Source organism: Scyliorhinus torazame, chromosome 3, assembly GCF_047496885.1.
Source record: "Scyliorhinus torazame isolate Kashiwa2021f chromosome 3, sScyTor2.1, whole genome shotgun sequence".
NCBI lineage: Eukaryota > Metazoa > Chordata > Chondrichthyes > Carcharhiniformes > Scyliorhinidae > Scyliorhinus > Scyliorhinus torazame.
This window is the reverse complement of record NC_092709.1, coordinates 200419313-200440288: the sequence shown is the minus strand read 5'-3', so window position 1 is coordinate 200440288 and position 20976 is coordinate 200419313. Positions and strand designations below refer to the sequence as shown.

Genomic DNA, 20976 nt, shown 5'->3' with positions numbered 1-20976 from the left:
CAGTTTGAATTGAATGAATTGTTGAATACAAAATAACAAATGATAAATTAACAAGTTTTGTTTTGTCTGTACAGGATTTGATCACCAGCATCCTGAAGTATATGAACATTGTAAGCGACTGCTGTTGCACTTGCTTATAGTAATGGCCTATAACAGTAATGTTCAAGCTATGGCCTCCGTTCTCCTCAGGAACAGGGAGTTTACTGAGCCTAAGGTGCTCACTGTCAAACCAACCACTCATGTAGAGTATAGTTTTACAGGTCAGTTACTGTTGTGTATAACCCATTAATGAACCAGTGTTAGTGATGTTATTGCTTCTTTTTGACTCCCGGAGATGGTGCCACTTATTTATGAAATATAGAATTCAAGAACAGTGTCACATTTCCAAAATTGAAGTATTCTGCAACATATAGTCATGTATTAAATTGCAACTACTTTGAAAAGTTGCAGAAACTAATTATATTTGATCAAGATTGAAGAATGGTACATAAAACTTTGGGGAAATGAAATGTTTCTCGCTCATACGTCCAACATGATTGATATCTTATACAATATATTGTTTTAACTCAGCAAATCTAGTTAGACAATTTTCTCTAGAACAGAAAAGTGACCAAAATTATCAAACATTATAGCACATCCCTGTTTGGAATAATCTTGTTCACTGTAGTTCTACTTTCTAGTCAGTGGGACCTCTACAAACGGGATGGTCTACACCTGGACCAGAGGGGTACCAATATCCTGGGGGGGAAATTTGCTAATGCTCTTCGGGAGGGTTTAAACTAGTTCAGCAGGGGCTTGGGAACCTGAATTGTAGCTCCAGTATACAGGAGGTTGAGAGTAGTGAGGTCATGAGTGAGGTTTTAAAGTTGCAGGAGTGTACCGGCAGGCAGGAAGGTGGTTTAAAGTGTGTCTTCTTCAATGTCAGGAGCATCCGGAATAAGGTGGGTGAACTTGCGGCATGGGTTGGTACCTGGGACTTCGATGTTGTGGCCATTTCGGAGACATGGATAGAGCAGGGACAGGAATGGCTGTTGCAGGTGCCGGGGTTTAGATATTTCAGTAAGCTCAGGGAAGGTGGTAAAAGAGGGGGAGGCGTGGCATTGTTAGTCAAGGACAGTATTACGGTGGCAGAAAGGACGTTTGATGAGGACTCGTCAATTGAGGTAGTATGGGCTGAGGTTAGAAATAGGAAAGGAGAGGTCACCCTGTTAGGGGTTTTCTATAGGCCTCCGAAAAGTTCCAGAGATGTAGAGGAAAGGATTGCAAAGATGATTCTAGATAGGAGTGAAAGCAACAGGGTAGTTGTTATGGGGGACTTTAACTTTCCAAATATTGACTGGAAACGCTATAGTTCGAGTACTTTAGATGGGTCCGATTTTGCCCAATGTGTGCAGGAGGGTTTCCTGACACAGTATGTAGATAGGCCAACGAGAGGCAAGGCTGTATTGGATTTGGTACTGGGTAATGAACCAGGACAGGTGTTAGATTTGGAGGTAGGTGAGCACTTTGGCGATAGTGACCACAATTCGATTACGTTTACTTTAGTGATGGAAAGGGATATGTATATACCGCAGGGCAAGAGTTATATCTGGGGGAAAGGCAATTATGATGCGATAAGGCAAGACTTAAGATGCATCAGATGGAGAGGAAAACTGCAGGGGATGGGCACAATAGAAATGTGGAGCTTGTTCAAGGAACAGCTACTGCGTGTCCTTGATAAGTATGTACCTGTCAGGCAGGAAGGAAGTGGTCGAGCGAGAGAACCTTGGTTTACTAAAGTAGTTGAATCACTTGTCAAGAGGAAGAAGGAGGCTTATGTAAAGATGAGACATGAAGGTTCAGTTAGGGCGCTCGAGAGTTACAAGTTAGCTAGGAAGGACCTAAAGAGAGAGCTAAGAAGAGCCAGGAGGGGACATGAGAAGTCTTTGGCAGGTAGGATCAAGGATAACCCTAAAGCTTTCTATAGATATGTCAGGAATAAAAGAATGACTAGGGTAAGAGTAGGGCCAGTCAAGGACAGTAGTGGGAAGTTGTGCTTGGAGTCCGAGGAGACAGGAGAGGTGCTAAATGAATATTTTTCGTCAGTATTCACACAGGAAAAAGGCAATGTTGTCGAGGAGAATACTGAGATTCAGGCTACTAGACTAGAAGGGCTTGAGGTTAATAAGGAGGAGGTGTTAACAATTCTGGAAAGGGTGAAAATAGATAAGTCCCCTGGGCCGGATGGGATTTATCCTAGGATTCTTTGGGAAGCTAGGGAGGAGATTGCTGAGCCTTTGGCTTTGATCTTTAAGTCATCTTTGTCAACAGGAATAGTGCCAGAAGACTGGAGTATAGCAAATGTTGTCCCCTTGTTCAAGAAGGGGAGTAGAGACAACCCCGGTAACTATAGACCAGTGAGCCTTACTTCTGTTGTGGCAGTGAAGGAATGACTGCAGTTCCATATCAGAATGATGCAGGATTTGGAGGAGAACTTGCTTGTGCCAGTGTTCCCACGCACCTGCTGCCTTTGTTCTTCCAGGTGATAAAGATTCAAGTTTTGAAAGTGTTGTTGAAGGAGTCTTGAGCTGTTTATGCAGTATATCTGCTACTAAGACTGCTTGTTAGTGGTGGAGGGAGTGAATGAGTTACTAGCTGCTCTTGTAGCCACTGTTTTTAAATATGCCAGTCCAGTTAAGTCAATGGTAACCCTCAGGATGTTGATGGTGGGGATTTTACTGATGATAATGCCATTGAATATTGAGGAAAAGATGCTTAGACTCAGTCTTGGTGAATATAGTCATTGCCTCGCACTTGAGTGGTACAAATGTTACTTGCCACTTAGCCAAAGCCTGAATGTTGTCCAGGTCTTGCAGCATGTGGCACAGTGCTGCAGTAGCTAAAGAGTTGCAAATGGTACTGAACATGACCTTGTATTGGAGCGAGAAGGTAGTTGATGAAGTAGCTGAAGATGGTTGGGCGTAGGATACTACCCTGAGGAACACTTGCAGTGATGTCCTGGGGTTGAGATGATTGACCTCCAACAACCACCACCATCTTTCTTTGTGTCGGGTATGACTCCAAACAGTGCAGAGGTAAACCCCCCCCCCCAATTCCTATTGACTTCAGTTTTGCTTGGAATCCTTGATGCCACACTTGGTCAAATTTTTCTTTGATGTCCATCAAATTACTCACCCCTGGAATTTCAGCTCTTTATCTATGTTTAGACCAAGGCTATAATAAAATCTGCAAGAGTGCCCCTGGCGAAACCCAAGCTAAGCATCGATGAGCAAGTTGTTGTTGAGTAACAGCATGGAAACTTAATAGCATTGTCTACCACACCTTCCATTACTTAGTTGATGAGAAAAAGACTAATGGAATGCTGCTCATTATATAAAGGGGAATAGAAAGGGTAGAGCGAAACTATTTCTGTTAGTTGGTGTATCTCGGACTAGGGGCATCATCTAAAAATTAGAACCACACTTTTCAGAAGTGAAATTAAGAAACACTCATTTCTGGAAATGGCATTGCTACTAGGTCAATTGATTTTAAATCTTATTAAGGGTTAATAATGTGGAGTTTTGGTTTCAGTTTAATGTGAATTTTGTGGTTGTACTTGCGGTTTGGTTTGATATGCCTAGGTGTGTTTCCAAACCATGTTTGAATTTTTGACCCAACTGAGAAGCTTTTAGAAGTAAAATAGCCCTGAGGTTGCTGTGGTGAAAATTTATGAGGGTGGAGCTATGCTCTAAAAGGAAAACTGGTGGGTTTGATTTTGTTCAGAAAAAGTAAGTGTAAAACAAGCTGGCCTGGAGGGAGCAGACATCTACTCTGTTGTCTTTAACTGGAGAGATTAGTTATTAACATTGAGAAAGGAAAAGAGGGAGTTCTTGAGAATTGAGTAGGAACGTGTAACTCTGTAAAGAGAGGAGAAGTCCAGCTATGGAATGGATGTGAAGGGAATGGCTGTGTGTGTCTGCAGGGTCGTGACGTGTGACCGTCAGCGACACCTGTACTTGGATAAGGAGGTTGTGTGTTAAGGATATGCCATTGACCTGAACTGTAGCTTGTACAGCCAGACCCAGAGAAAAAGGAATGGGCCATCAGAGTCTGAAAATGTTTTAAAGAATTTCAGAGTGAAAGCTACAATAAAAAGATTAAGCTGGGCTGGGCCTCTTGGATTGAGTTTGAGGTAGAAGCCCACATTGTTTAGAATCATTTTTTGCTCTTGTGTACCTATTGACTTATTACTTTGTGTTTGTTTTCAAGTTTGTATAGTAAAGATTATTTTGTGTTTCAATTTAATCTTGGAATCCTGCTGCTTTTCTCTTGCCCTTTGTTCTTCCACACATTGCATTTTTAAAATGATTATGGTCTATCAAGCCAGATCCTATTAAGTTTCAGGCATGTCCAGTATTCTGATAGTTGGGATCATAAGCTGAGAGTGATAGATATTTGTTGACAAAGTTATTAAGGGCGGGTATATGGGGCGCGACTCTCTGCTCCCGCACCATTTCGGAGAATCGCCTGGGTCGCCAAATTTTCCCACGACGCCGGTCCGACGCCCTCCCGCGATTCACGGAAGCGGCCAGATTGGCACAATCGCGTTTTGCGCGGCGCGGTCCAGTGAATCGCCCGAGACAGCCAAAATGGCGATTCACCGGTACCCCCGCGATTTTCAGTGCCGGATGGGCTGAGCGCCCTGCCCAAAACGGCGGGTTCCCCCTGGCGCCGTCCACACCTGGTCGCTGCCGGCGGGAACAGCGCGGGAATGCTGGGAGGGGCGACCGGGGGGAGGGCGGAATCCTACACCGGGGGGGGGGGGGGGGGGGGGGCCTCAAATGGGGTCTGGCCCGCGATCAGTGCCCACCGATCGTCGGGCCGGCCTCTCTGAAGGAGGACCTCCTTTCTTCTGCAGCCCCGCAAGATCCGTCAGACATCTTCTTGCGGGGCGGACTCGGGGAAGACGGCAACCACGCATGCGTGGGTTGGCGCCGGCCAGCCCGCGCATGCACTGGTGACGGCAGTTATGCGGTTCCGGCCACGTCATGTATGCGAGCCACCTTCACACGGCGCCATGGCCTGGCGCGCGTAAATGACGCGGCGCCGCTCCTAGCCCATTTTCGGGCCCTGAATCGGTCGGGATAGGGGCAGTTTCGCGCCGTCGTGAACCTCGACGGCGTTCACGACGGTGTGAATACTCTGTCTCCATTTCAGAGAATCGCGCCCATGGAGTTTCACCACCAATCAGCTATGCTCTCATTGAATGGTAAAATAGGCTTCAGGGACTATGTTCCTACAAATTATAAAATCAATCCAAGTTACAGCAGTGCAGCGTCCTGGCATAATTTTGGCCACGACTTGTGGTGTACAAGCAGCCTGAAAATGATCATAACTTTAAAAAATATATATTCTTCCAGCAGGTGGCAGTGAATTTGCACCAGATTACCAGCCATCACCAATGACCGACTCAGGACTCAGCTCAAGTTCTACCTCTTCTAGCATCAGCTTAGGAACTACCAGTACTGCCATTCCCCAGCTCACTCCCACCACTTTAAATGAAGTGGATATTTCTGCAGACCAAGATGAGAAGGTGAAAACACTCATCGAATTTATAACCACAAGGTGAGTAATTAAAAATTCAATAATTTGCTAATCGAGGCATTTCACCTCACAGATTTGAATGTGCTGGAGCCTACAGAGTGGTGTGAGAAGAAAAGAAGAGCATGTTGAGTATCTTATGTTCCCTGCATTTATTAGATCATTGAAACATTTTGCAATTACACCATTGCCCCAGGGAATGGGGATGTGGTACTGAGTGCCTCTGTCACATCCTTCCATGTCCACCTCCTATCCAAACATGATGGTTGGGGTATGGTTGTGAGTTAGGTAATGGGTCTATCTCATGCAGGAGGGCCTGCATGTTACCCTCCACAAAATAGCAGGTCACCTTCATGACAGTAATAGCTGATCCAATCGTGAGGAACAAATTTTTGGTACAATGTGGACTCGCTACTGAGCAATTTAAGTGAATTCTTGAAAAAGTTTTAGGACAGAGAGCTTTCTATGACTTGCCTTAGATTCACAGGACATTTTTGACATCAAGTGGGTGTAATTTTGAGGGTAATTTCCTGAATACGGTCCCACAGGAAATTTCAGGCCACCACAGTTATTTATCTTGGCACATAATGAAAAATTATAACTGTTTATATTTTAATACTTATAAATATTTATTTATCTTCACTTCTGAAAGAAAACGAGGGCCACTATGGAACCATGAAGATGTCTCTCCTAAGAATCCAAACATTAAAACTGCTGAACAATTAACTGTGTTTTTAAAACATGTCATTTCCATATTCAAGCAGTCAAGATCAGGTAATCAGAGTGCATACTCTTAGTGCAAATTCTTAAATATATTTTTTGCAATCTGAACACTTTAAATTTTAATCTATTCTTTTCTGGTATTCATTAAACTAGGTTTTCAGCTGGAGCAGCTTCTCAGTGAAGTGGCCTTGCAGACAGCACTTTCATGTTCGAACAGACATTATGCTGGAAGGTCATTCCAGATCTTCAGAGCCCTAAAACAGCCACTGACTGTAACTACACTCTCTGATGTACTTTCGAGACTTGTTGAAACAGTTGGAGATGCAGGGGAAGAGGCTCAGGTAAATCAGTAAATTTGTAATTAAAGTAACAAAATAATTCTGCGTATCAATTATGGAAAATTATTATTATATTTAATTTGTGACTGTGTCTCAATAAAATGTAAATGTTGCCGCAGTTTCCCCTTGGAGAGCTGACTGATGGTGGTTTAACCTGAGGGTCACCACAACTCAGGCGAGGGGCAAGGTTGAGAAGGCGGGTAAACCAGCCACCCAGCCAATTGAACTAACCAACCGCCTTGCATCTCAATTCACAATTGTATTCATCATGTAAAAAAGATCTGAACCAGAAACCACAATTATATAGTTACCTGACTGTTGGCTAGTGAAAATGTTAATTGGAGTTGACGCATTTACATTACTACATCAGTACAGTTTCACATTCAATACATAGTTAAAAAATCATTTATATCAACAAAGTCAGTCTATTGTAGCAATACATTTGGTGTTAATTTGAAGTCTCTGCTGCATTTTGCATCAAGTCTTTCACGCTAGAGGAACCCAGTTTTTCTCTATGTCGAGTTAGCTTATTTTAGCTAGAGTTGTGTTTGAGGTTGTACTGTAATAGAGAATCCCTACAGTGCAGAAAGGCCATTCAGCCAATCGAGTTTACACCGACTCGCTGAAAGAGCACTCTACCTACCCCACTCTCCTGCCCTATCCCTGTAATCGCGCCCGTTGATCATGGCCAATCCACCTAACCTGCATATCTTTGCACGCTAAGGGGTCATTTAGCGTGGCCAACCTACCTAACCGAAAGAAACCCTCGCAGACACTGGGAGAAAGTGCAACTTCACACAGACAGTCATCCAAGTTTGGAATTGAACCCGGGTCCACGGGGCTGTGAGACAGCAATGCTAACCACTGTGCCACCGTGCCGCCTGTACAATTAACCTTCGCTCATTTGGAATAGGCAGTTCCTGTTCCTGACCTCAATACAGTGATCTTTCTGAAAAGTTCATTTAAGAACAAAACATTTCTTCACATTGATCTAGTCATCTAGCCTCTTGACAAAAAACTGTTCAACTTGCACACTTTTGGATTTGTATTCTTAGAACTGTAAGATTTCATGTTAATATTTCTGTTAACAGGGTTTTGTTATAGAACTGCTGCTCACTCTTGAGTCTGCCATTGACACATTAGCAGACACTATGAAGCAGTATGATCTGCTTTCTGCACTTTCTCAGTAAGTACCTTTGACATGTTCTTTGATAATTTGACAATTGACTGTACATCTAGTTCATTTTATGTCCGTCTTTAAAGCTTATATATTTTAACCCAAGTATACATTTTTTTAATATTTAAATACATGTAACTAAAAGCTGTGGATATTTGCTTCAAAGCATTCTCCAGCACATGTCATTAGGTAACCTGGTTATGAGGCTTGGCTGCATCCAGGAGTACATTCATCTCTCTTAAATTATACTGATACTCTTAAAAACTTAAACCTTTTCATCGTTTGAAAATTTGAGTTGGTTGTTTTCAAGCGCACGGTTCAATAGAGTGCAAGAGATGGAATAATTTAGTCTTTAAGATGCAGGAAACCTCTCTGGGCTGAACAGAATATTGCAACCCATGTGTGTACTTTTGAATTACCTAACAGAACTATGGTTTTTTTTAATAACTTGAACTTATCTGTCTAAAAAGATAAGTTCTATTTATTTTTTAAAATATTCAATTGTAATTCAAAATTCCAAATATTATCTCCTGTTAGAATACTTTGGTAATCCAAGTAAAGGTTGATATGCAATTGCCTCACCAGGAAAGAGGAACTAAGATGGGATACCAATTTGGAATATAATACCTTGTGGCGTGATTAGAAAGGAATCTAATCCTCCCACACAATTTACCTTCTGATCACCATGTTGTTTCAGATGAAATGCCGAGTGGAAGGAGGAAGAATTATTCCACACATAATGACTTGGCTCCCACTAACTGGTTCAGGGCAGCAGCATGGGTGAAGGCCTGGATGTAGGTCACTGACCCTCGGCTTCATTAGTTGCTGGCCTGAAGGAATTGTACATGGGGGGAAATAATTTAAACAAGCCTAAAACAAGAAAGATGTATATGGTACCTAACATTCAATTCCATATTTATCAGCAACATAAATTTATATTTATACTGTGCCAGAAGACCATGACAAGCACATTAAGGGGAAAGGAGAAGTTAAAGATTAGGACAAAGAAACTAAACATGGTCACAGAGATCTTTAATGGGGGGGATAGCAATAATAATAATCTTTATTAGTGTCACCAGTAGGCTTACATTAACACTGCAATGAAGTTACTTGAAAATCCCCTAGTCGCCACACTCCAGCACCTGTTCGGGTACACAGAGGGAGAATTCAGAATGTCCAATTCACCTAACAAGCACGTCTTTCGGGACTTTGTGGGAGTGCTGAAGTCATTTGGAAATGATTTTGAAAGTGGCCCTGAATGATTGACCTTAAACAATAATTCAGAGTGGAGGATGTAGGCTGGCTGCAATATACAATTTTGAAGCGAATTATTAAACCTGGGTGAAACCAACGATGTAAGGATTTAAAACGGAGGACACGAGCTTTAAAGAAAATGAATTAATGCACATAACGCAAGTTATCATAATCTACACTACTTGTATTTACACAGACTAATATTAAAATTTGCACTTGATTTAAACATGTAAATGATCTTTTGTATTTGTCTCCATCTTATTACAGAACACATTTAACTGATCCCTTAATGGGCACTAAGTTGGCAGCTAACAGGAAAAGCACTGGACAATTGAACCTAAGCACAAGCCCACTCAGTACCAGTGGTTTCCTAACTCACCATAGTTGTCATGCAAGAAGTAACTCCTTGCGAGCCAGTCTACTGGGAGACAGACGGTGTGACAGACGTCGAAGTAATACACTGGATATTTTGGATGGGAGGATGAACTATGGTAACCTAGCAAGGACTCGAAGCCTATCCTCTCTTAGAGAGGGAGAAATGCCTGACCAGCAACCAACTACTGACCCAAGTAGCCTGATGGCCACCATTTTCTGGATAGCTACGGCTCTACTAGAGTCAGACTATGAATATGAGTACCTTTTGGCACTAAAACTGCTTAACAAACTGCTCACACAGTTGCCTCTGGATAAGACAGAGAGTCGGGAGAAGATTGAAAAAGTGCAAAGCAAATTGAAGTGGAACAGTTTTCCTGGCCTCCAGCAGTTATTCCTTAAGGGCTTTACCTCAGCTTCCACTCAGGAGATGACTGTTCATTTGCTGAGCAAACTAATTTCCATCTCTAGACACACTCTGGTGGATCCAGCTCAGGTGGCAGGTATGTTTTTTATTTTTCTCTTCAAGTATTTTTACACATATCACTCTTACTTTACCGGTAATTATTTATAACAAATTCTTTTGATATTTAAGTCAGAATTTTAGAATGGTGAAGAAAGCTGTAGAAAACTTTCCCCTTTATCTCCTGCAAAGCCCAGATTCAAACCAACGCTGTAGCAACTAAGAACATGGAAACTGCAGACTGGAAAAAATTGTTTTCCACTTGGTCAATTCCAAAAACTAATAGCTCCCAATATATCCAGCTGCTCAAATCTTAGACATGTGTGGACATGCTGATAATAGCTGTACAAAGAAAAGAAGGTCCTCAATCTTATTGATAGTGTAACTATAAGGACATAGAATGCCTTACCAGAAATGCTGAAGAGCACAAAATTTACGAAAACTTTTAAAAGAGAAATGTTAAGTATAAGTATTTGAAAAAGAAAACAACTTAAAGTGTAGGCAATTGGGACTTAGATGTTAGCTCATTAAAGAAATGAAATGAGTGTGATGGGCTGAATGGCCTCCTGTACTGTAAAACTCCGTGGTTTTGGTCTGGGCAAACATATTTTGTGGTGAGTTCCAGAGATTGCTTTCTTTTTCTAAACTACTTAACTTGAATTCAGAAATTCAATACATGTTGGCCAAATTCACAGGTGAAATTCAAGTAGAATGAGGAGTTGAGTTTGAAGTAGCCAACAAACTGCAAAAATATTGCTAAGAAAAAGCCGACGCAAAGTTTGCAAGTGGGTCAGGGCTACAGCAGAAGAATATCAATACAATTGCCCATTGAGAGAAAACCCCAGGGACTTGATCACTAGTTTAAACAAGTCAGACGAGGTTTGCAAATGGATTGATGAGCTATTTTGTCAGAACAGTCAAGTTTAAGTCTGATAAAAACCAAAGCAAATGAAGCTGCCAAAGCTGGAAATCTGAAACGATCTTGAGGTCACCTAGGCCCTAATGACTAATTGAAATAGGGTTCCATCCTTTGCAAGTTACAACATCTGGAGATCATGTCATTTCATTTCAATTGTAGAGAGGTCAGGTTACTGGTCCTGTTCCATTTTCCTTTCTTTAGTTGGATAACCTGTACACAGGAAGATTATAAAACTAATTGGAGATGCCAAATTTAAACTAGTTTATGTTGACTACTTTCTCAGAGATTTCTGCTGCCTGCTTGAGGCAGGTTTAGGTATTAACTACAAAGGAAATCAATCTTACCTCAGTTTATATCAATTACTTGTCGACAAATCCCTATCAGGACAAAATTGGATTGATTATTTCCTCAATATCTGCATGATTGGCAGTACAAGAAAGATGCAGATGCTTTATCTGTAATAACTGACTTTGAGGTGTCCTGCTGGCAAAGCAATTAACCTGCTGGATGTATGGAAAGCAACTTTGTGATTGTTTTTTTCTTTAGTTCACATAGTTCAACTGTATTTACAGGTGATTTTGGTGGGTCAGCAAAGAATGCAGACGTAAATGTAAAAAGCTCATCAAAAGTGTTGACTTAATGTCGTAAATTGAGAGTCAAGTACTGAGTTGCTTTTTTGGCAGGCTTGAGAAATGCAACACTGCTCATAAAGGGGGAAGCAAATAAAACCATTAAACCATTTGGAGTTTACCCTGAAAGACATTTCTGGCAATGTGATGTTTATTCCGTGGTAAACAATCAGGAGTAAACATTGTCCTTCCCCACTCAGCAGGAAAGGGAGTTTTTCTAGCCCTGTATCCAAAACAAAAAATGCATGAGGGTAAGCTTGTGAGGTGCATGCCTACATATGAAAGTTTCCTTTATGGTGAGCTAGGAGATATCCCAGAATATAATGGTTTTAAAACCATACATCAATTAGCCCATTGCTCTTATCGTTATTTCACCATAGAAATGTAAGCAATTACATTGTAGCACGTCCATTTTTCCTGCCTTAAGGCCTATGTTTATCTACTTCATTACTGACTTCTATTCTTTTGAAAGAGAGACCTAATGTTGCAGATGCTGGGAACCGAGACCAGAGTTAGAGAAGACCAAAAGAAGAATATGGTATTCTGGTTTTACACAAAAGTACATTCAACATTTAAAAAATGATGTTGAATTGGTATGAAACATTGGTTAAACCACGTTGGAGTATATTGCCCTCAATTTTGAAAACCACATTATAGAACGCATATTAGAGCTGTGGAAAACGTACAGTGCGGATTCACTAGGATTTTGCCATAAATGAGAGATTATGATGAAAGGCCAAAAATGATTAGGGTACCTTATCCAAAGGACCAAATGTTAAGAGGACATTTAATAAATATTTTCAAAATTTTAGAAGAGTTTGAGAAGGTAAATGGGTGAAAGGTTGTTTCCAGTATTTAGCAAATCAACAGTGAGGAAGAATGGAATAGAATTATTTTAGAACACCAAAGTGATAAAGTAGAATTTTAGTTTTGCACTGAGGACTATTGGAATATGCAGTGCCTTGCTACATGTGACTATTGCTTAAAACTGAATTTGGTATGTTTTTGAAAAGATAGAGAAAATGCCAGAAGATGGTGATACAGACAAGAGGGGGTTAATTTAAACAGCACTAATTTCTCCTCTCACCACCCATCCATTAACAGTAAGGTGTTTTCTTATTTGCTTTCCTCCTCATGAGCAGTGTTGCATTTCTCAACCCCTCGATTTAAGTGTGATCCAATCTTCTATTCATAACCCCACAGCAAACCTGAGATAGGTTGAACTCAAAAGGTTAGGTTTTTTGCACCCATTCAAAATGCGGGAGGACTACATTGCCTCCTTCATTCATACAGCAAAAGAGGGATAGAGAAAATAAATATTTACGTAACAAAGACTGCAAAGAAAACAAATAATGCTGCATGTGGGATCCACAGTTCAGAATCAAAGTCCAATGAGGTGGTCCTTTATGGAAGTCTGTGAGCTGAAAACCAATGCTGATTAATTTACTTTTCTGGTGATGTTGGCGTCACATGATGAGATAGACATACAGAGATGATTCAGTCTTCTAGGCCATGGTACAGGATTTCCAGTAGAAGCAGTGTATATGGGGTCAAATGTCCAACTTGGGCAGAGCTCCTTTTCGGTGAGGCTTCTTGTAGCATGGTAAGCAGCACTGCTTTTGCAGTTCCACCCAGGCAATAGTTCTACAAACCAGAGGTCTATATCACATGACTCCCATCTCTTCAGTATCTTTGATAAGAATGTGTATTTCCCTTATGGGTCCCTGAGATGGTCAAATGTCTCAACATTAAGAATTAAAAGGAATGTTGTGTGGTTCTTTAACCTAACAGACAGTAGACTCTGCTTGGTCAGCCTGGGTTGTGAAATGCAGATGGCCTTTGAATTTGCAGCCCAAAAGGTGTTGTTAGTAGCTCTTTGGAGATAACGAGCTGCAGGTTTCCCTGATACTGCCAGGTAGCTCCTTTGAAAATTTGTTGGAAGCAGTTCAGACAAGGTTTACCAAGTCAGGAATGGACGAGTTGCCTTTTGAGGAAAGATTGGAGAGGCTAGGCTTGTATAGGCTTCTATCTGCTAGAGTTTAGAAGAGTAAGAGACTTGAGCAAGGGACATAAGACTAGAGTAGGGTGAATGTGGACAGGGTGTGGGAGAATTGAAAACTCTTGAGTCACTGTTTACAAATAAGGTTCCCATTTAAGGTGGAGATGAGGCAAAATGAGGAGGATAGATTCTTGGTTAACAAGGGCTATCTGGGCAGGTAGGATGCAGATTTGAGGTTACCATCAAATCATTGTTACCCATCCCAAATTGCCCTTGAACTAAGTGGCTTGCTAGGTCATTTCAGAGGGCAGTTAAGGGTCAGCCACAGTGCCGTGGATCTGGAGTCGTAAGTAGGTCAGACCAGGTAATGTTCTTTCCTTAAGGACATTAGTGAACCAGATGGATTTTTACGACAATCGACAATGATCAGCATTAGACTCTTAATTCCAGGTTCTTATTGAATTCAAATTTCACCATCTGTCATGGTGGGATTCGAACCCGGGTCCCCGGAGCATTATACTGGGTCTCTGGATTACTAGTCCAGTGAACTGCATATATCTGTGCACAACACTTTGCTGCCTGATCAACTTAAAAATAATCTTGAAACATTTTCTGTGTTGAACATTTGCAAAAACAATTCTAAAACTCAGTGCACCTCATTTAAGTTTCTTTAGTTCATGCCTGCATTCAGCTTTGTTAAATCAGAGTAATTTTAATTTGCTGAACAAAATCCAAAGATCTAGTTCACTTGAATGGTCAACTTAGATCTCTACCCAAAATATTACAGTTTACAATACTGAAAGAGAGTAATTGAACTTATAAGTATTTGTTTTGATTCACTGTACATTGACTGGAATTAATAGTAATTTCAATAATTATCAAAAAAAATACAGTAATTAGATTATGTGGAAGAATCTTCTAGCTTCATTGACTTAACAGCTCATAAATGCATGATATAAATAAAAATTGCACACTTTGTGCTATCATATCAGGCAGGTAGCAATTTAAATATCAGTTTGATTAATAATGAGTTTTTTTTATTAGCAATTTTTATTAGTGCAGTATTAACGTATATGGGATTTAATTCATGGACATTTATTTGTTCCTGATTTACTAGGTAACTATACAAAAATCCTTATGATGTGATCTGTACTTGACTAGACATCTCTTTATTTTTCAGGATTCCCATTAAATATTCTGTGCCTGCTACCTCATTTAATTCAACATTTTGATAACCCTACCCATTTCTGCAAGGAAACTGCTGATAGAATAGCAAAGGTATGTGTACACAGTTCTGAACAAGTGCACAAATAGTGGAATGTTAAATATAAATTATTTATTCTTTCAAACACAGTCCCAGATATTTAATAAGTAATTGGATGTGTCAAGTAGAATGTGTGTGTATGTAAACAATTCTAAAGGCACAGTGTAACAAAACACGATGAGACAGGATGGAGCGAGTAGATGTGTTGTGTTTGGACTTCCAGAAGACGTTCAACAAGGTACCTTACAAAAGATTAAGTCATAAGATAAGAGCCCATGCTGTTGGAGATATATTGGCATGGATAAAGAATTGGCTGATGGGCAAGAAACAGCTAGTGGGGATAAGGTTTTTTTTTTCAGGTTGGCGACCTGTAACCAGTGAGGTTCCACAGGGATCAGTGCTGGGACTGCAACGTTTTACAATATATATTAATGACTTGAAAGTTGGAGCAGGCTCGTGGGGCCAAATGACCTACACATGTTCCTATTTTTTAAATTGTCATATAGAGTGCTTTTAACCTGGAAGGGCACATGGGTTTGAGTGCAAATAGAAGGTTACAATTGGGAAAATGTGGGTACATTGAAAAGTCAACCCTGACCCACCCATATCTGCATATAGTTCCAATACATTAGGCTGTTTATGCACAACCTCCTAGGGCAAAACAATTTGCTCATGACCATATGTTAATCGATCAATTAAATCTGTGTTAATGTAAGCTTTTGACATTAGCATTAGATGCATGGGTTTCCAGGATTCTGAAACTCACTGGCGAAAATGGGGTAAATACAGTGCAGTAAATGAGGAGGCTGACTCAATCTCAGGGAAATTTGCCCATAAATACTCAGTACTCACAGCTGTTTCCCTACATGTTTATGGCAAAGGGTTTTTACCAAGATGCCACTTTCAGCAGTTGGGAACCCACTTTTGGCACTTGGAGGTTTACCCTGTCACATCAGGATGGGTGTTGTGGATTGCCACCTTCGTATGTGGTAGAGAGTCATGTGCGCTCCAGTGATCCTTCGGATGATCCCTTCAGGAGCTGCTTACTCCTGGTAGGGCCACCCATGACAGCAAGAGCGGGGAGGGAGGTGCAGGGCAAAGTGTGGTCCAAAAAGTCCTCAAAACCAGAACAGGTAAAGGAAGATAGAAGAAGGCTGCAGCAACAAGGTGGCCAGTCATCTTGGTTCGGCACCTCTTTGAAATTTGACTACATAGATCATGTGGACATTGATGGTGCCCAAGGTCCCCACGTTAAAGCCACACTCGGGCTTTTACCAGGACCTATTTCCCGTGGCAGTAGAGAAATGACAACAGGATCATGACTCCCTAGTCAAGAAACTGTACACAAGCAACAGAAGCATGAAGGTCGTTGGACACCTGTATTGGGACAGAGGCAATTTTTGGCAGCAGCATCTATGACAGAGCAGTCCTCTTCATGGTGTCCTCTTGTTAACCCAGATGGGGAGGGGGCTAGAAAAGGTGCCGTAAATATAGAATGTCCCATTTTCTCCTAGCTGGGAACTGCTAGGCAGCATGATAGTACAAGTGGATAGCACTGGCTTCACAGCACCAGGGTCTCAGGTTTGATTCCCCGCTGGGTCACTGTCTGCGCGGAGTCTGCACTTCTCCCCGTGTCTGCGTGGGTTTCCTCCGGGTGCTCCGGTTTCCTCCCACAGTCCAAAGATGTGCAGGTTAGGTGGATTGGCCATGATAAATTGCCCTTAGTGACCAAAAAGGTTAGATGGGGTTATTCGGTTACGGAGATAGGGTGGAAGCGAGGGCTTAAGTGGGTCAGTGCAGACTCGATGGGCTGAATGGCCTCCTTCTGCACTGTATGTTCTATGCACCCCGAGGAACCACCAGGGTGTTCTGGTCAAAGAAAGAAAACTTAACATTTTGCAACTTGTAATGTTAGAATACTGTTGGATAATCTCAAGTGTGACCATCCGGAAAAAAGAACGATAATCATATATTTATATTGTGTACCTTGTGTTGCCCTATTATGTATTTTCTTTTATTTTCATGGACTAAATGATCTGTTTGAGCTGCACGCAAAAAAATACTTTTCACTCTACCTGGGTACACGTGACAATAAACAAATCCAAATGTGAGCGATCAACATTCCAAATTGACATCGCCACCATCCATGAGAACCCATCTTCCTATGGAAGGGCAGCTGAAGGAACAAGCTGAGGATACTGGAAAGGAAAGACTGACAATGACCCTGTGTCCACAGCCAATTATATTAGTGAAAGGCTCATCACAATTCACCTACAGTTCAGCCATAACCAATATGCCATCATCATCAGCGCTTATGCCCCAAACTTTGATTCTGACGAAGAATTATGGGAAAGTTCTGTTCTGACCTTGATGATGTCTTCACTGCCATCCCAGAAGAAGAAAAGAACATCAGTTGAGGGAACTCCAATATCAGGGTTGGCCATGGCTCCGTTGTCTGGAGAGGAACCATGTGGAAAAACTGGGTAGGAAAAGCCAATGCAAATGGTGTCCTCCTGCTCACAAAGTATGCTCAGCATGGCCTCGATAACAAACATCCTCTTCCACCAGAAAACAAATACAAAATCACATGGAGGCATTCTAAATCAAAGCACTGGCACCTCCTGGATTATGTCATTGTTCAGGTCAAAGATGTAACTGACGTTTATATCCCTCAATTCATGTGGGGGACTGATGCCTCCTGGACAGATCATCAACATGTTTGGTTGATGGTGAACATCTATTTTGCACTCCCACTCAAGGCAGTTGCAGTCATATCATCATGGACAAATTGAAGGATTTTGTTGAAGTTTCTTGGACATTCAAATCTTTGGGGCCTCGTAGTTTACTGAGTCAAATGCTTTGGACAGTTTAACTGCAATGTCGTTGCCCACTTCATAAAGGATTTGCAAGCCACTTTCATTTTCAACTCTGAATACAATAAACTGTCACCCATAGCTCGTCAGCCATTTATGTTGAAGGGGAGACTCTGGAATATGTTGAATACTTCCCATACCCTTCTCACCCCAAAGGGCCATCATTGACAAGGAGACCCAACACTGGATCAGCCTTCTACAAACTAGAGCAGTGAGTGTTTGACAATAAAGATCTCCGTAAATCAGCAAATCTGGTACTCCTTGATACCTGGATTGTGTATCGGGAACGCGTAAGAGAGCTAGAGAAATTCCACCAGCAATGCCTCCACCACATCCTTTGGATTCAATGAGAGGATCATCAAGCATATGTTCTAGTGTGTCACCCTTGAAGCCAAGAATTCCTGCAAAATCCAGTTTAATGGACAGGCCACTGTCTCTGGATGGCCGAAAAGCACCTCCGCCCCCGCAGCCAGTTTTCTCAACTCTCCACTGGCCAGAGTTCCAGGGGAGGACAAAAATTATGCTTCAAAGATACTCTAAAGCTCACCTTGAATTGAAGCAGCATTGACAATGATTTGGAGGAGCTTGCTATTAATTGTTGAAAATGATGACAGCTTGTCCATCAAGCTGCATCATGCTTTCCATCCAAAAACCATAACGATGAGGCAGAGAAGGAAAGGAAAATAAGCAAATCCTACGCTCTGGATCCAATTACCTTGTGGGGCATCCTGCCCCATGTGCCCAAAGACCTGCAGGTCAAGATTCAGCCTGTTTAGTCATATGTAGACCTACGGCAAAGACCCACTTTCTTGAGTAGATGTCATCCTCAAATCAAAGGACAGCCGACAGCAATCACTTATGCTGACTTAGATTAGATTTCAGATGAGGACCATGGTAACCAACAACAGAATCTGCAGCATCCTGTTGCATACAGACCTGTGGTTTCAAAACAGAAAGGACAAGGGGCTTTTCACAGTAACTTCATTGAAGCCTACTTGTGACCAGCAATTATTATTATTATTACAACTGCAGAGAAGTGTACACCAGAGAGTCACAGTTCACAGAAAGGTAATACTCATGAAACAGAGTATACAAGCAGACTCTTGAGTTTCCTTGTCATTGTCTGAACACCAGAGGCTTAGGATGTCACACCAAGTGGTAACAGCCTACTAGAAGAAGACCTACTGACTCAGAAACCCAGAAGCAATGCATGAGCAGCAACTCACAAAGTCACCACCTCCTTTAACGCCTGTCCTGCTGAATCTTTGCAGGGCTCTACCACAGACATATCAGGTCCGCTGCATACAAATGCATAAGACGGATGGCTGATGAAAGCAAAACTTGAGTTTATCTACTCATGCTGGCTGGCATCAACACAGGTGAAGTTCACATATTTGCTGGCCTTGGCACGTAAGCTAATACTCTCTTTAGTTGCTCTGACTGGCTTCCCATAAGTGCAGGGTGTCATCAATTGCATTCGTATGGCAATCTGCATATCTCCCAGAACAACCAGGAGTCTTTGTCAACCACAAGGGCTTCTACTCCCATCAACTATCACTGTTGTGTTACTACAAAGAGATGTTTCTGCAGGTGTGGCTCAAGATTCCTGGGCAATGACCATGATATTTTCATCCTAGAACAGTCCTAGCTTCCTGATCTCTTTGGATCTGGAAGCAGACGTAATGGGTGGCTGCTGAGCAACAAAGTTACCCACTGCAAATTTGGATATTGTGTCAGAAGCTGGAGTGTAAAAAACCCATCATAGATGCAATATCATTACTTTGAACAGACCACTGGCAAGCTGAAGATGTACTTGGATAGCTCTGGAGACACCCTTCAGAACTCACCAGCCATGGTCTCCAAAATAGTTGTGCAGAGTGCAAATAAAAATATTTTTGGAGTTGCAGGAGAAACAAGGTGAAGACATTCATTCCTCAGATGATTTGGAGGGTAGGAAGAGAAGATTGATGAAAGCAATGCACCTTCAGTTGTTCACATGGCTTTCTGGGAAGCCAAGATTAATGTGTCAACGCAGCGTTCTTGGAAACTACACCAGTAGACCCATGTCACATGGAATTGAAATACCAATCTTCCTTTTCCTCGGCCACCACTCCACCCTCAATCCAATTCCCCAACCAATGTTGATGTTTTATTCAGAGAGGCTTTGGTGTACCACATAAGGAACACAAAGATAACATCCTGTGACATCAAACAATTAGGAAGACAAATGACATGTTGTCCTCTATTGCAAGGGGATTGAAGTAAATGAATAAGGAAGTCTTGCTAAATATAGCTTTGGTGAGACTACACCTAGAGAACTGCATGGAGTTTGGAGTCAATGAAGGCCTCACTGGTTTGGTTCCTGGCATAAGAGGTTATCTGATGATGAGAGGCTGATTATAGTGGTCCTATACGCTTTGTAGTTTAGAAGAATTAAAATGTATCTAATTGAAACACAAGATTCTGAACGGACTTGACAAGCTACACTTAGGGGTTGTTTCTTCTGGCTGGGGAATCTGGAACATGAGGGCACAGCCCCAGATTAAGGGACAGATCATAAGGAGAAATTTCTTCACTCAAAGGGTTTCAAATCTTTGGAATTCCCTATCTCAGAGGGTGGTGTGTGCTCCATCATTGAATAAATTTAAAGCTGAGATAGACAGATTTTTGGTAACTCAGGGAATCAAGAAATATGTGAAGTAGACTGGAAAATGTAGTTGAATTGAATGCCAAGTACACCCAAGGGATCGAATAGTCTACGTCTGCTGATATTTTTTCTGATCACCAAAATGCCTCTTAGGGGGTGGCATGGTGGCACAGTGGTTAGCACTGGTACCTCATGGCTCCAAGGACTCGGGTTCGATCCTGGCCCCAGGTCACTATCTGTGTGGAGCTTGCACATTGCCCCCATGCCTGCGTGTGTATCACACTCACAACCCAAAGATGTGCAGGGAAGGTGGATTGCCTCTTAAATGAAAAAGAAATGAATTGGATACTATTTTTTTTAAACAAAGTGCCTCTTATTTTATTCTCAAGCTAATTAACTTACGTATTTTAACAAGGAGCTTTATTGAAAGAAAGTCTGAACACAACTTTCTAGCATGGTTACTCCTTTACATGTTTATTTAGTTGCTTTCCCACCATTGGAGATTTGGTGCCACCTCTCACTTGTTTCATTTCCGGTGAATTACAACCTAAAACATGAATCTATTCTTCTGCCTACATCAAGCTGGTTCCCAATCATTTATGCATATTAGAGATAAATGGCATATTTCTGACTTCTAGCAGAAAGATATGTTTAAAGACTACTGACAGATGCACTTCACATATTTCTGGGTTCCCCACATACTAACAATACCCTTCATCACTCCTGCCGAGTCCCCGG

The 20976-nt window shown here is 41.6% G+C and overlaps 1 protein-coding gene across 4 annotated transcripts in view; it reads left to right on the top strand.

The window, feature by feature from the left end:
• The window catches only part of fryl (furry homolog, like), a 683156-nt gene that overhangs the window by 519272 nt on the left and 142908 nt on the right, over positions 1-20976 (top strand). For all 4 annotated transcript variants that reach the window (XM_072496733.1, XM_072496730.1, XM_072496731.1 and 1 more), the window contains 7 exons: positions 75-260; positions 5400-5604; positions 6233-6354; positions 6457-6644; positions 7733-7827; positions 9340-9947; positions 14635-14732. In XM_072496733.1, coding sequence (XP_072352834.1) covers positions 75-260; positions 5400-5604; positions 6233-6354; positions 6457-6644; positions 7733-7827; positions 9340-9947; positions 14635-14732 — 1502 coding nt within the window. The remainder of the gene's footprint in view (positions 1-74; positions 261-5399; positions 5605-6232; positions 6355-6456; positions 6645-7732; positions 7828-9339; positions 9948-14634; positions 14733-20976) is intronic.